At 49.0% G+C, this 14164-nt stretch overlaps 1 protein-coding gene across 2 annotated transcripts in view; it reads right to left on the reverse strand.

Moving 5' to 3' along the window:
• Positions 1 to 3232, reverse strand: part of C16H10orf90 (chromosome 16 C10orf90 homolog) — a 235935-nt gene extending 232703 nt beyond the window's left edge. For both annotated transcript variants that reach the window (XM_032608886.1, XM_032608884.1), the window contains exon 1: positions 2993 to 3232. In XM_032608886.1, the coding sequence (XP_032464777.1) occupies positions 2993 to 3232 (240 nt within the window). The remainder of the gene's footprint in view (positions 1 to 2992) is intronic.
• Positions 3233 to 14164: the final 10932 nt, after the last annotated feature.

The following is a 14164-nucleotide window of genomic DNA, read 5'->3' on the forward strand; positions in this document are numbered from 1 at the left end:
AATGATTAAATGTATTAGAAACTGTCATCTACATGAAGACAGATAGGTGAGACTTGGCTGGCGTGCCCCAGCCCACGCCTATCATCAGAATGGTCTCCTCGATCAATTAACAGGTGCCCACTCACATTCCAACTCTGGGAGATGTGAGCACGTCTCTGAATTCTACGTGGCTTCCCTTCTAACATCAGGGAAACCGTCCACACCCTGCTTCACAGGGAATCTCAGAAGGTGGCCAGGCTTGCAATGTTGACAGCAACCAGAGCTCAAATAAAAATCCATCTCCTTGCCCAGTTATGGTTATTTTGATGTCCGAAATTTATCGGGTATCTCTGCAGGAGGAGAAAGGCTCTGAACATACAGTGGTTTTAATAGTTTGGGGCATGTTGGAGTCCGCACGGATCAAGGCTTCGCAAACATGCAGAGTATGATCTTTAGCCCCCTCACCCTCACCTGCTTCCAATCCCCGCTGCCTTTCAGATGTGACAGTACATATGCTTGTCATCCCTGGTACAAGGCAGTTTAAGCAAGGGAATGAGTATGGCTGGACCATCCCTGGGCCAGAGTCAGGTGCATCCCAGATGAGAGGCAGCATCTCCAAGCATTAACACAGCTCAGGAGTAAGGTCACAGTTTTAGAAAAATGCCAGCCTTAGACTTTAAACTCAACACAAATACATCTGTATGTCTTCCTGAGGAGGACTTGAAATCCATAAGGTTTTTACAGAAACAAAATCTCCCGAACTCACTCTTCCTGGAGAACCAGCCAGTTCCTTTAATCTAGCACCTTTGTGCATTGAGAGCTCACCCCAGTGACCGTGCTCATTTTTCACCCCATCAGGTACTTTATGGTTCAAGCCCTGGCAGATGAACCAATGGCCTTGGAGCCTTCGAGAGAGAGAGAGAGAGAGAGAGAGAGAGAGAGAGAGAGACGGGGTCACTGGGCCAAGTGTAACAGGACCCAGAGGCTGTTAATTGGGCTCTCGTCAGTTCAGCTTGGAAACTAAGCAAGAAAGCTGCCTTCTTGCTGGGTTTCCTAACCTAAATGGCTGACATGCCCCAGTGGGAATAACATGAACAATTCAATGGACGTGGAATATTTTAAAGTGAAATGTTTTTGCTACTAAAAGAACAAAGCTCGGAATTCAGAGGGATCAGAGGCACAGATCCTATCTGAGCTTTCAAACTTGGCCTGCCCTTGAGTGGAGGAAGCAGGCCCTGCCTGGACTGCCTTTCAAATCACAGACATAGTGAGGACTGTCCAGCTGACCAGCCTGATTGCTGTGGGTCTCAGACTCACCTGAACATAAGACTTTAGACTCCAGGTTACACTCAAGCAGCAGGCACACGGCCTCAATTGTTGGCTGTATTTGGAAATGTGGCTTGGGGGGGGTTGAGTCACACAAAAAAATGCTGTAGCTGCAACTGTCAGTATAATAGATGTTTTTTACAATCTCCTACAAAGATGCACTTTTCCACACTGTTACCTTCAATGTTACTATAGGAATAAACAAAGCTTTATGCATACCGAAGGAAAAAAAAAAAAAGGAACGCAAGAGCCGCTCTTTGCCATTGAGGGTGTAAAATGGAGCCATGAACACTTTAAAAAATGCAAGCTGAGGGCTTCCCTGGTGGCGCAGTGGTTGAGGGTTCGCCTGCCGATGCAGGGGACACGGGCTCGTGTCCCGGTCCGTGAGGATCCCACATGCTGCGGAGAGGCTGGGCCCGTGAGCCATGGCCGCTGAGCCTGCGCGTCCGGAGCCTGTGCTCCGCAATGGGAGACGCCACAACAGTGAGAGGCCCGCATACCCCAAAAAAAAAAAAAAAAAAAAAAAAAGCAAGCTGATATAATTCAACAAGTTTTTCTCTCTCTCTGGAGGACTGAAAAATAACCTCAGTGAAATTGATACAATGATAAAATTCTGTCCCATCTGATTAATTCCTTGTGAATAATAACATCTCTGGTTTCCTTCAATTATATTCTAATTGCACACCTCTTGCTCTGGTCGATTAAGCAACGAACCAATGAACAACTATTACTGAATTTAATTAACACCATTATTTCCGTGGCCTTTATATCTCTGTGGTGAACGTGGAAATTCACAATCCCAGGGCTGGCACTGGGAGAAGCCAGCCTTGAACCCTGCAGAACAGGTTCTGACATTGCTCTGGAATAAGGAAGCCCAGTGTGGGGCACGAAAGACCTGGAGTTTTTGCCAGAATTCATGGGAAGCCTTTCCTAATAACAGCATAAGTATTCAGAAAGGTTGCCTTTCCATAAAACATTAGCAATTCGCATGTTACATTTATCAAAAGGGATGGGTAAGTGAGCTATATGGGAATCAATTACAACGTCATTCATAATTTAGTCCATGTACTATAAAGCACTGATCAGATTTCATGTGTGTTTACCTTCTGAAGGATAACTGCCTGTGGCTTATTCTAGTTTTAGAATACAAAAATGTTTCAGAGCGATGTGTTTATCTCACTTTGAGATTCTAAATCTCCCAAGTTCTTTTTCTCCCAGAAAAAGTCATTTCTGCTTGAAAATAAGAGCTCACCCTCAAAAAAAAATAAAAGCCCATTCTTACTGGTATAACTTAAATCATTCCACTTTAACTTCATCGAGGCAAGGCATAGATATTCTCCTGCAAAACCCATCAGGAAACAAACAGGAATTTGTTTTTAAAAAGAGATGACTGCAAATTTACAGAGCTAAGAATATTTAACTCCCAGAAATGTACCACAGTTTCTAAAGGTGGATACAAAGTATCCAACTGTTTGGCGCACTATTAAATGTTGTAGATGCAGACATGTATCACGTGTAAATTAGTTATCCACTATGCTCCCGCCCCCTCATATTTCAAAAACTGAAGTAAATTAAGAGATGAGAAAGTCTTTTCCAAATACCTCAGGAAAAACTACAAACCAACGATTTATCAGACCAGATAGAACATCTGACCTGTCTGTTTGATAACGCCCAAATTCAACCTTACCTCGTATCTGCTGGCTGTCTGCTCAGCTGTCTTCAGGCCTTGATACATATGAATGATACAAACTTTGGCTCTTCTCTGGGAGGGAAACCAGTTCCTCTTCACGAAATCCATGACCATCACATGGTTTTTCAACTCTGTACTAAACGTTTTGATCTGAAAAGTCCGGTGGATGGCTGTTTCCGCGTGGCGGGCAGCATACCCCTTCTGAAGAGTTTTTGTAGAAATTCCAGACGGCTGCATGATACGGGAATCCTGTGACTTCAGCGAGCGCGCCTGGCAAACACAATTTTCTTTGTTTAATCCAGGTATCGAGTGCAGCAGGAGGCACCTGGGAAGTGCCTGGGCTCGACCTCTCCCGGAGTTTTCCAGCTCCAGACCTAGTTGTTCTCAAACCCCAGCTGCAAAGAATATAGGATTTGCACGTGGGAACCTCGAGGGTGACCTTTATGTGCTATAAAAATACTCCTTCTGGTTGCTGTCCGCCCGGCTCCAGCACTTCCACCTGTGTTCTCAGGTCGCTCAAAATCTTCTCTGATTTCAAAGGCACATTTCTCTTTCCCGCTGCATTCAAGTTCTGAACACAGGATCCACCTGGTTACCGCGAGGTCCAATATGTTTTTCAATCTCCAGCCCCTCGAATCCAAATAAATTATTCACAGGGCGCTGTACAAAGGAACCAGGAGTGATAATTGCCGCTTTTTAGAATTCCTGCTTTTTCTTGCCAGGACTGAAAGGAACAAGAACAGACTGCTACTGACACAAAGGGTGACCTCAGCCCTGGAGAAGATAAGAAACACATTCAAGTGAAAAAGAAAAGTCGAGCACAGAGGCAGTGATGGGTACAAGCTGGCATCAGAGACACAGAGCTCGGGTAGGATGTCCTGGTTGCCACTTGGGGGAGTGCCCTGGCTTAGCTGAGGGCTCTGGTCCCCAGCCAACCCTGGGAATCCCCTCACCACCCAGAGCCTCAGTTTCCCCATGAGGAAACTTGGAATAATAATGCCTGCCGCTCACAGCGCTGTTAGGAGGATCAGGTGAGAGAAATGGTGAGCAAATAGCATGTAATAGAGTCACATAAGGCATCATTTCCAAAGAACAGTTGCCTTTTTCCTGCCCAAATTAGGCTGAACACAGCTCTCCTCATAGGGAAGAACAAATCCGCCTCCGAATCAGCTCTGTTTCTTTTACTTTAACCTTTGAATTCTATTGCTTTTGCTACACGTTAAGAATGTTGCCTAGAGCGTGAAATATACAGAGAGCCCATTCTCAAGGCTCTGACCTTTATGGGTGTAACACTTTTCCATTCATATAGAGATAAAAAGTTGCAAGATGTTGCAGAACAGAGACTAACGTTTGTCTTGGAGGTTTATAGGAACATTGTGACCAGACCTCCGTGGACAGCTGTGAGAACAAAGGATTCTGACACCAAGAAATCTGCACCAACCTACCACACCCCCTCCCCTTCTAGTATAAAAGAAGCCTGAATTCTACCTTGGGGAAGGCGGTTCTTTGGAATAAAGTTGCTATTTGTTGCTGAAACAACTCTACCTTGGGGAAGGTGGTTCTTTGGAATAAAGTTGCTATTTGTTGCTGAAACAACTCTACCTTGGGGAAGGCGGTTCTTTGGAATAAAGTTGCTATTTGTTGCTGAAACAACTCTACCTTGGGGAAGGCGGTTCTTTGGAATAAAGTTGCTATTTGTTGCTGAAACAACTGGTCTCTCAATTTATCAGCCTGTCCCGCAGCAAGCAGTACGAGCCTGGACTCAGTAACATTCTCTCTACACATATAATATACAGTAAGTCCCCTACATACAACCCTTCAAGTTGCAAACTTTCAAAAATGCAAACGTGCGTTTGCATGTCCAATCACGTAAGTTCACATGCCTGGCATACATTGTCACGTGCATGCGTCTTCAACAAGTGGTTGTGCTTTTGTGTACTTTACTGTACAGTACTGTATAGAGTCCAGTAGTACAGTATCTTTATTTCAAGCTCAGGATGTCCGGAAGCAAGTGTAAAAGCAGCAAGGATGTAGCTGGTCCTGTACTGTACTTTTCAAGGTCCTGTACTGTAAGATTTAAAATGTTTTCTTTATTTTTTGTTTGTTTTTTATGTATTATTCGTGTGAAAAGTATTATAAACCTATTACAATACAGAACTATATAGCTGATTGTGTTAGTTGGGTACCTAGGCTAACTGTGTTGGACTTACGAACAGATTGGACTTATGAACGTGCTCTCGGAACGGAACTCATTCATATGTAGAGGACTTACTATAGTGGAGATTTAAAGGATGCTGAAAATTATTGGATTCTGAATTTCAGAAATGCCGATGATATACTTTTCACTTCGTTTCACGTTTTGGTACTATTTCTGTTAACGCAGTCATTGAGAAGTGGGAATTACAAGCCTTGGATCAGGGGTCTGGGCCAGGAGAGGGCAGGTGACAAGCACCCGGGCTGTGCTCTGAGCCCACACAGGACTCTCTTCTGCAGGCAGCCTCCTCTCAGCTTTTGGCAAATACGTGCCTTGAAGAGTTCTCCCTCTCCACATGGAAAGCCGTGGGGTAGACTGAATGAAGACATGATTCCAAATGACTTTCCTGAAAACAGAGCATCAGTCCCCGGCCCAGAACCGAACCCTTCCTGCAGCAGGAGGGAGCTCAGCCAATCACACTCAGCGGTGCTGGGACTTGGAGGGTGGAATGTTAAACTTGCCCCTTTGGAGGCAATGGGAATGTTGAAGCCGAGAAGGAAAACAGAGTAGGGGATAGAAAAGACTTCAGAGGTAATTTAGGCCAACGTTCTCATGTGAGTGTTAAGACAACAGACCTGGAGAGATTAAATGCCAACCCAAGACCACACAGTGGAGTTCCCTATTCCTTAAACAGAATACCGTCCGGATCTGCCTGTGGTTCTCCCAAGGAGGTCAATGAGAAGGTCAAGACCAACTGATGGCAGTCATGTTTCCAATGAAAACACAGCACAACCGAGATTGATGCCCAGGAGGCAGGCTGGACATGCCCCAGGGAGCTGCATGGGGGTGCCATCTTAGATTTGGAAGCTCCCAGAAAAAGCCAGGGAAGAAATTCAATCAATAAAGAAATTAAAATTAAACAAGGACAGCAAAGGAAGAGGGCACCACTTGGCTCTTTGGGGGCTGTGAAGGCCATTCCTGAGACCCCACAGTGACCATCTGAACAAGCTTTTGCTTGTACCCAACTGTTCCCAACCAGGAGCTCCTGCAAACCTGGTTAAAAAAAGAAAAAAAAAAAAAAAAAAGGCCAAGTCTTTCCTGTCACCACAGCACACCAAAGGACCCTAGGCAACACAGAGGCCAGTGCACTGCCCATCCAACTGCTTTGACTAGCAATGAGAGGTTGGCTGAGGGGTGCTGGCCGCTGGTGAGAGCCGCCTGTCATAGGCCGTGTCAGCCAGCAGTGGCTACGGAGGCTCCTAAGATCGTCACGGCTGACTTTCTCTTCCCTTGACCACAGACAGGGCTGGGCTTTAACCAGCCTTTGCGGCCACCAGCGAAAGCAGTCATGTTGTTACCAAATGCAAGTCCGTGTGCCCGATGCACAGTGAGGACAAAGGATACCAAAGCGTCGGAGTTTGGAGCAGAGAAAGTTTTGCTGCAGGGCCCCAGAAGGAGACAGTGGCTCATGCCTTTAAAACCCGAAGCTGTGAGGGAGGGGCGTGGTTAGCTGCAAACTTCTTGGTGTCAGATCCTTTGTTCTTGAGGTCCAGTCAGGCTGCTCCTGTATATCTCCACCGAAACAAATGTGATTCTCTGTTCTGACAAGAGAGGGCAGGTCCCAAGGCTCGACTTTCACACTCTGAGGGCCAGGCCTGGCTAAGAGGAAGGGGTGCCTGCGGGGGCCGGTTACACCCCCTCCCCCCCCACCCCGGGAGCCCTCGTCCAGCACCCAGTCCGGGTCCTCCCGCCAATGCCCAGGCCCGGCTGAAGAGGCCGCTCCCAGCTGGCGGCGCCCTCAGGGCCAGGTCCCCAGACCCTGCCCAGCCATCATCACCGAGGGAGGCAGGCGCCCAGGACCCCCCGGCCCTCAGGCTCCTCAGGCCGCCCAAACAGGGGGCTGGGCCCCGAGAACCATGACCCGTGGAGACCACGGCCGCCCCCATGAGGTCTCGGAGGCGGGGATGGGGAGAGTTTCGCGGCCGCCTCAAGGGCCGGGCCCGGCCCCCTGCCAGTCCCCGGGCCCCGAGCTCACTCGCCAGCCCGAAACCCGAGGGCCTGGAGGGCCCCGGGGAGAAGGCCGCCACCACCTCTTGCCTCACTCTCCGCCGTGAAGACCACAGCACCTGTCCGACCCTGATGGCGGAGCGCGACCTCTGACCCCCGCGCTCTGGTCCCAAACTCAAGGTCTCCAGGTCACAGCTGAGCGCTGGCAGCTGCGCGCCCGCTCCGCCCAGTACAATCCCCCCGCTTTTCTCGGATACGCCTCACGTTTGAGGAGAACACGTGGGTATGTTTTGGGTAGAGAAGTTAATCGGAAACCCGGCAAAGGAACTGGGTTCTAGGGGGCCTCGGTGTCAGTGTGACCTTCAGCAGGTCTCGGGAATTCTTGGTCAGTAAGACTGGTCGGAAACCTCAGGACCGTCGGACTTGGTCCCTCATCATAGGAAGAGGACAGAGGCCCGGAGGGGGCGACGCTTGGTGGAGAGTCAGCGGGATGGAAAGGGCACAGTCAGGGGATGGGGCCCCAAACACAGTAGCGTGTGATGACTTACAGACAAGCCCCTCCCCTGCGCTTCAGTTCAGTTATCAACAAGCCCCTAGCGGCTCTGACACCCCTGAATGTAAGAGTGGGTCAATCCAGGCCGTGCGTGGACACAGCAGAGAGCGGCTTCCCGCCCAGGGCCGTCCCCCACCCCAGGGGAGGCAGCAGGCCCCCTGCAGAGAGAGTCTCCTCCTGGCTGGGCGGCTGAGGAAGGGGCTCAGGTCCTTCCAACAGCCCTGGAACTAGCACGCTCACTCCCAGCGGGGCCACCATCTCCACAGCCCCATCAATGCCCCATCGGGAAGCACAGTCTCTGAGTCAGAAGACTCAGCTCTCTCTGGGGCTCCCAGCACTGGCCCTGCAACCTCGGGTGAACTGCAAACTACCGTTGCCTCGGTCTCCCCATCCGTTTCATAGGGTCACCGTAGTGCCTCCCTCCTTGGGCTTCTGCGGAGATGGAGGGCTGGCACGGGTAAAGGGCTTGGGGAAGCCTGGCACTGGGCGTGTGCTCCACAGACCCCAGCTGTAGTCACCCTCAAAAGGCAAAGATTTTCAAAGTGGTAAATTGCCAGGCATATTATTTGAATAATAAGTAAGGAAGATGGTTAAGGAGAAATGGACTGAACGGGACGTCATGAGAGCCCAATTCTAGGGCTCCCTCCACCATGCAGTGGTGACCGGAACCAGGGCAGGACAGCCTTGACGACTTCCCCAAATGCAAAACAGAGATAACCTCCCCGCCAAGCAGTTTGGTGTGAACTTTGTGTCAGGTAGTCAGTGTATGTGAAACTCTGGGACTGACATATACACACCACTATATTTAAAATAGATAACCAACAAGGACCTACTGTGTAGCACAGGGAACTCTGCTCAGTGTTCTGTAATGACCTGTATGGGAAAAGAATTTGGAAAAGAATGGATACATGTATATGTATAACTGCATCACTTTGCTGTACACCTGAATAAATAAACTATATATTTAGAAAATTATACTTTCTCTTAGTATCTTTCTACAACTTTCTCCTTTGGCTTAAACTATTGGAGTTTCTGTCACTTGCAACCAACAGAGTCTGGGCTAGTCCTTGAAAATCCATTATTTTATTAAACAAACACACGTGATGTGCTTCTCGGTGCCGGGCGCTGTACAGGCAGCAGAGACACGCAGATGAAAGGGACACTTTGCTTCCACAAAGGGCTCACCGCCCAGCAGTGGGACAGATGCCCGACAAGCAGGTCCCCAGAGCAAGAGCACAGGGAGTGCTCCCAATGAGGGAGGTTTGCATCGGCTGATGGAGACCCTGAGAAACCCTCAAGAAGAAAGGACATTGCAGTCTCGAAGGATGCCTGATGGGCTGCCAAACCCCCATGGCTGAACTTGCATGGACAAAGGTGAACCGTAGGCCTTCACTTTTCACTCTCTGTGCATACATTTTGCCATAAAGTGTCACAGCCAAGAAGGGGAGGCCTTAACTGAAGCCATATTTACTGCAAATAATCATCACTCTTTCTGGAAAACAGTAAGAGTTTTCCTGAATGATCCTGAATGATTTCCTGAATCTTTTGCTGTTTTTTTCTTAAACCAAATACTCAGTCATCTATAAAAGTTAGTCCCCTGACCTTATTAATGTCCTGCAGAAGATCCTACTTAATTTCCCCAAATTGGTCCCTGAGGTAACTAACTAAAGCTGTACCATTGTTAGCAATTGCAATTCAGCGACACCAAATCAACACGAATAAGCCTTGAAGGTATTTAGTGTTGAAATATATGTGAAATTAATCTCTTCTTTCTCCCTTGCCCCAGATACAACATGTAGGGTTGTATAGGGTATCCAATGAAGTATTTAAATAATGAATTATTCAAAAAGAAAAGGAACTATAGGTACCTGATGCCAGGAATTTATGCCTATGAATTCTTAATCTCTTCTCCAATAAGATTAGCATTTACGACTATGGAAGACATCCTAATTATGCAGTTTCAGAGCTGATTTTCTGCAGGGCCTGTGCAGAACTAAAAGCATTAGGCGACAATAAAAACAGATGACTATGGATTTCTTTCAAATTATATTTCTTCAAATTATATTTCATAATATGATTTCCCTTTTGGGGAAAATGACATTTTTATTTACGGGTGCTTTACTCATCAGGTGGGAGCTGAAGTTTTCTCTCAGAGGCACAGTGCTTGCTGTGAGAGCATCTAAACAATCATCCTTTTAAAACAGATGTGTGGGGCTTCCCTGGTGGCGCAGTGGTTGAGAGTCCACCTGCCGATGCGGGGGACGCGGGTTTGCGCCCCGGTCCGGGAAGATCCCACGTGCCGCGGAGCGGCTGGGCCCGTGAGCCATGGCCGCTGAGCCTGCGCGTCCGGAGCCTGTGCTCCGCAACAGGAGAGGCCGCAACAGTGAGAGGCCGCGTACCGCAAAAAAAAAAAAAAAAAGTGTGAAATTCACAAGGGCTGTAGTAGAAATGACGCAATGTATTTCTCCTCCTCTTAATCCCTACCCGCTGGGGTTCTAAAACAAAACAAAAGAATTGGGAATAATATGGCTGATTATGGGATCCTGCACCTTTTAAGGTAGGAAGAGAATGTAAGTTTACCTGATGAACCCCATTCCCTTGCAAATCATTCAGCTGTGCTGGGTTTTAGCATCAATGCATGGAAAAGGGGTGATCATTTCAGTGATCAGTTACAGGTTCTCAATAGTTATTTGTTCAATGGATGAATAAAATGAAAAGGTATCAATGATCTTTTCTCGTATGGTATACTTTTTCTCCCATGGCTGGCCTTACATGCACAAAAGTCAACGGAAGGCCTTCACTTTTCACTTTCCATGTACACATTTTGTCATGAAGCATCAGATCCTGTTTAATTTCCCCAAATCGGTCCCTGGAGTTACCAAAACTGTATACTTTTTCTCTTCTGTAAATGGAAAAAACTTTTTTTCCGCTTCACTATACAATGTTTGGAAACTACAATAATTTGATGTTTCTCCTAACTTTCCAAAAGGAAGTGGCAAAACCAAGGAGAAAACTGGAGCAGTGGCACCAACCACATTGCCACATTCATCTACAAGATTCATTTTCTCCCCCTTTGCAAGCCTTCAAAAATCACTGACTTTGCACCGCTGGGTGTTCAGCTCTAGGCCAGCTACTCCAATTCCCCATTCAAAGCCACTTTTAATACTGGTGAAAACCAAAGCAACCCACAAGGGAGAGATCACACAGCCCTCCTTCAAACTCATTGGGAGGAATGAGTTATTTGAAGACAACAAATGGTATCTTCATATTTTCTCTCCAATGTCTGAATAGATTTTTTTTTTTTTTTGCAGTACACGGGCCTCTCACTATTGTGGCCTCTCCCATTGCGGAGCACAGGCTCCGGACACGCAGGCTCAGTGGCCACAGCTCACGGGCCCAGCCGCTCCGCGGCATGTGGGATCCTCCCGGACCGGGGCACGAACCCGTGTCCCCTGCATCGGCAGGCGAACTCTCAACCACTGCGCCACCAGGGAAGCCCCTGAATAGATTTTGAATAAAGAAAACCTATGACTTTGTTAGAAACTGTGTTTGATTTTTAAGTATATATTTTGGCAAGCATGAGGGCATTGTGAAGACTGTGGTTGAAACTTTAAGGAAATAAAAAAATCAATTTGGTATTTACATCCACGGTCAATTTTACCCAAAAGGAAAACCTTTAGTGTCAGCCACGAGAAACGGATGCCAGGCCGGGCTGTGGGCAATGAACAACGTGGCGGGGGGAGGAGGGGGGGTTATGGCCTTGCCCCGAGAGAGGACTCCACTCCTCCCAGATTTCCTCTCACAGATACACTGACTGTCACTCTTTGCCAGGTCTCCTTGCTTGTATGAATTAATGAGTGTGTTGAACAAATTCCTGAAATCCAGTATTTATCGGGAAAACACCCAAGCCCCAGGGGAGACCACAGGCCTAGCACCAGCAGATACTGTGGCCACTGCCAACCTCTGGGAATCCCAACCCTGACCTTCCCTCCCATGGGGACAGCAGGCAGGCAGCTGCTTGGGAGGCAACCAGACCCCACCCTCAGTGCAGAGTGGCAGGCACCTGTGTGGGTGAGGCCTCATCCCAGGCCACAGCTGACACTTACTGACAGAGAATGGCCTTCCACATGCACCCACTGGCAGTCAGGCCCCTGTCCTGTCCTGGTCAGAAGATGGGCTTTCCTTGAGCCCCCAGAGGATCCCCTTGCTGGGTACCAAAGTGGTAACTCCAAGGTTCTCTCCAAGGAAATACAGGTGGCCAATTGGGTCATCCTCACACAGTAAGACCAGCAACCAGTGTGGGCAGTTTCCTGGTTTCCCAGACATCATGAAAACCAGTTCCGTGTAATGATTGTATTTGCACACACACAAACACACACAAACACACATACAAACACATCCACAGAAGATGTGCAATGGTCCATGTGCGTTTTCTGAAAATAAAATAGGCCTGGTACAAGTTACCTTTTAGGTCATTTCACATAAATATAAGAACTTTCTAGCCACCTCAGCTGTCCATCAGTGAATAAGACCAGAGGCCTGTAAACTATGGCCTGTGGGCCAAATGTAAATAAAGTTTTATTGGCACATAGCCACTCCCATTTGTGTACGTGCCTCTGCTCTTCGCAGGTTGGCCGAGTTGAGTGGATGCAGCACAGACTGTATGGCCTCCAAAGCCAAAAAGATTTGCTGTTTGGCCCTTGACAGAAAAGGTGTGCAGCCCCCTGAAATGAGACCTCTGGTGAGGCAGTGAGCTCACTCTGTAACCGTGAGCCAGAGAGGAGACCCCTGCTTTGACTGTGGCAGGTAGACTAGCCCAGGGTTACCGAACCTCCCTGAGCTACGGAAGCACTGGGTGCTTGTGAAACCACGTACCCTCAGGCCCTGCCCGGCCCCTGGATCAGAATCTCCGGATTCAAATTGGATGGAGCGGGGGGTCCGGGAAACAGGGCTCAGCTCTCCGGCACCCCCAATGATGACAATTTCCATCACTCTGCTCTTTCCCAAGCATCGTCCCACTCATTGCCCTGTTTAGTTCTCACGGCACTGTGAGTGTGAGAGGATGATCTTGATTCCCATTTTACACATGAGCAGGTGAGGCCCCTGCTGGTAAGTGGTAGAGCCAGGACTCAGACGAAGTGCAGAACCTCTTCCATTGGCCCTGACCACTCTCCGTGACCTCTAAGATCCGCAATCCTAGGAAGTCCCCAGTGAAGCAGGAAAGTCAGCCCCAAAGACCAAACCCGCTTCTCTAGCCTGTAACCCAGCTGCTGTACATGCTCGGGCTTGGTGCGCCCCGGGAAAGCGGTATGGCCGCCAGGTGTGTGCACCTTGCAGTGAACGGTCCCAAGTGCTGGGCACCAGGCTCGGACCAGCCTAGGACTCTGGCTTTGACTGTGGCTAAGACTATGGCCGAGAACAAGGCAGCACAGCCCCTGCCCCCATGGAATGCGCTGAAAGAGTTAGAGGGGAGGGGAGGGGAGCCTGACCCAGATGATTCTATGAAGAGCTACTTGCTACTGTGACTTGCTAATCTCACTCCCACCTGGTCCCCCGTCCCTGTACATCTGCTCAGCTTCTCCTCGCTTTACTCGGCCCCCAACTCAGATGCCGTCTTTGGAATGGACCCTCCCAGACCAAACACCTCCCTTGCCCTACTCGGTTCTTCTTCATGTTACTTCTTATCCCAACATATATATCTATGACTGTTTCCTACAGTCTCTCCCTCACCCCCAAGAACGTGAAGCCCAGGAGAGCACGGCGTGGTGCCGCTGGTGGTGGATCTCAAGGTTGCTTCCTCCTCCCTGCCTGCCTTCCTCCATGCCCCTCCTTCCCTGCCCCCTTTCCACTGCCTGAAGCTCGGATGAACGATAGGGTTATGCCAGGCTGTTATGAATGTGGATGCTGGGGGGGTTGCCCTAAGAGAAGGACTTACAGGGATTAGACATTCTCAGCAATATCTGGAAAGGCGTGGCTTGGAGTTACATGCAGACCTTGCACCTGAGGCCATGCTTGGAGCCCTCGGACTCTGAATCGCACATCTCTTGTGGCGCCATCCAGTCCTCTCCACCCCGTCTTCCTCTTTCTGTGCAGCTCTGGCCAGCTTTGTGCAGGGCAACCAGCAGGGCCACCTGGGTCAGTGGGATCAGGGGCTGGCGGATGCCCAGGGACAGGCCTGAGTTGTGCTTCCTAAGGCTCATCCACAGGGCTGGTGACGGAGTACCAGCTGCCCAGGGTGCCTGCCCCACAGACCCTCTCCCTGGCCTTCCCATCTTCTCAGTTTCCCTCCCTGGTTCCTCCCTCATGCCCGCTCCTGGGTACACATCCCAGGTCAGCTTCTGCAGGCTCTGCTCTCAGGAGAACCCGGGCTGGACCCAATTCCAAATCGCCTATGGTGTCCCCTTGACACCTCACC

The sequence above is a fragment of the Phocoena sinus genome, chromosome 16 (genome assembly GCF_008692025.1).
Source record: "Phocoena sinus isolate mPhoSin1 chromosome 16, mPhoSin1.pri, whole genome shotgun sequence".
Classification (NCBI taxonomy): domain Eukaryota; kingdom Metazoa; phylum Chordata; class Mammalia; order Artiodactyla; family Phocoenidae; genus Phocoena; species Phocoena sinus.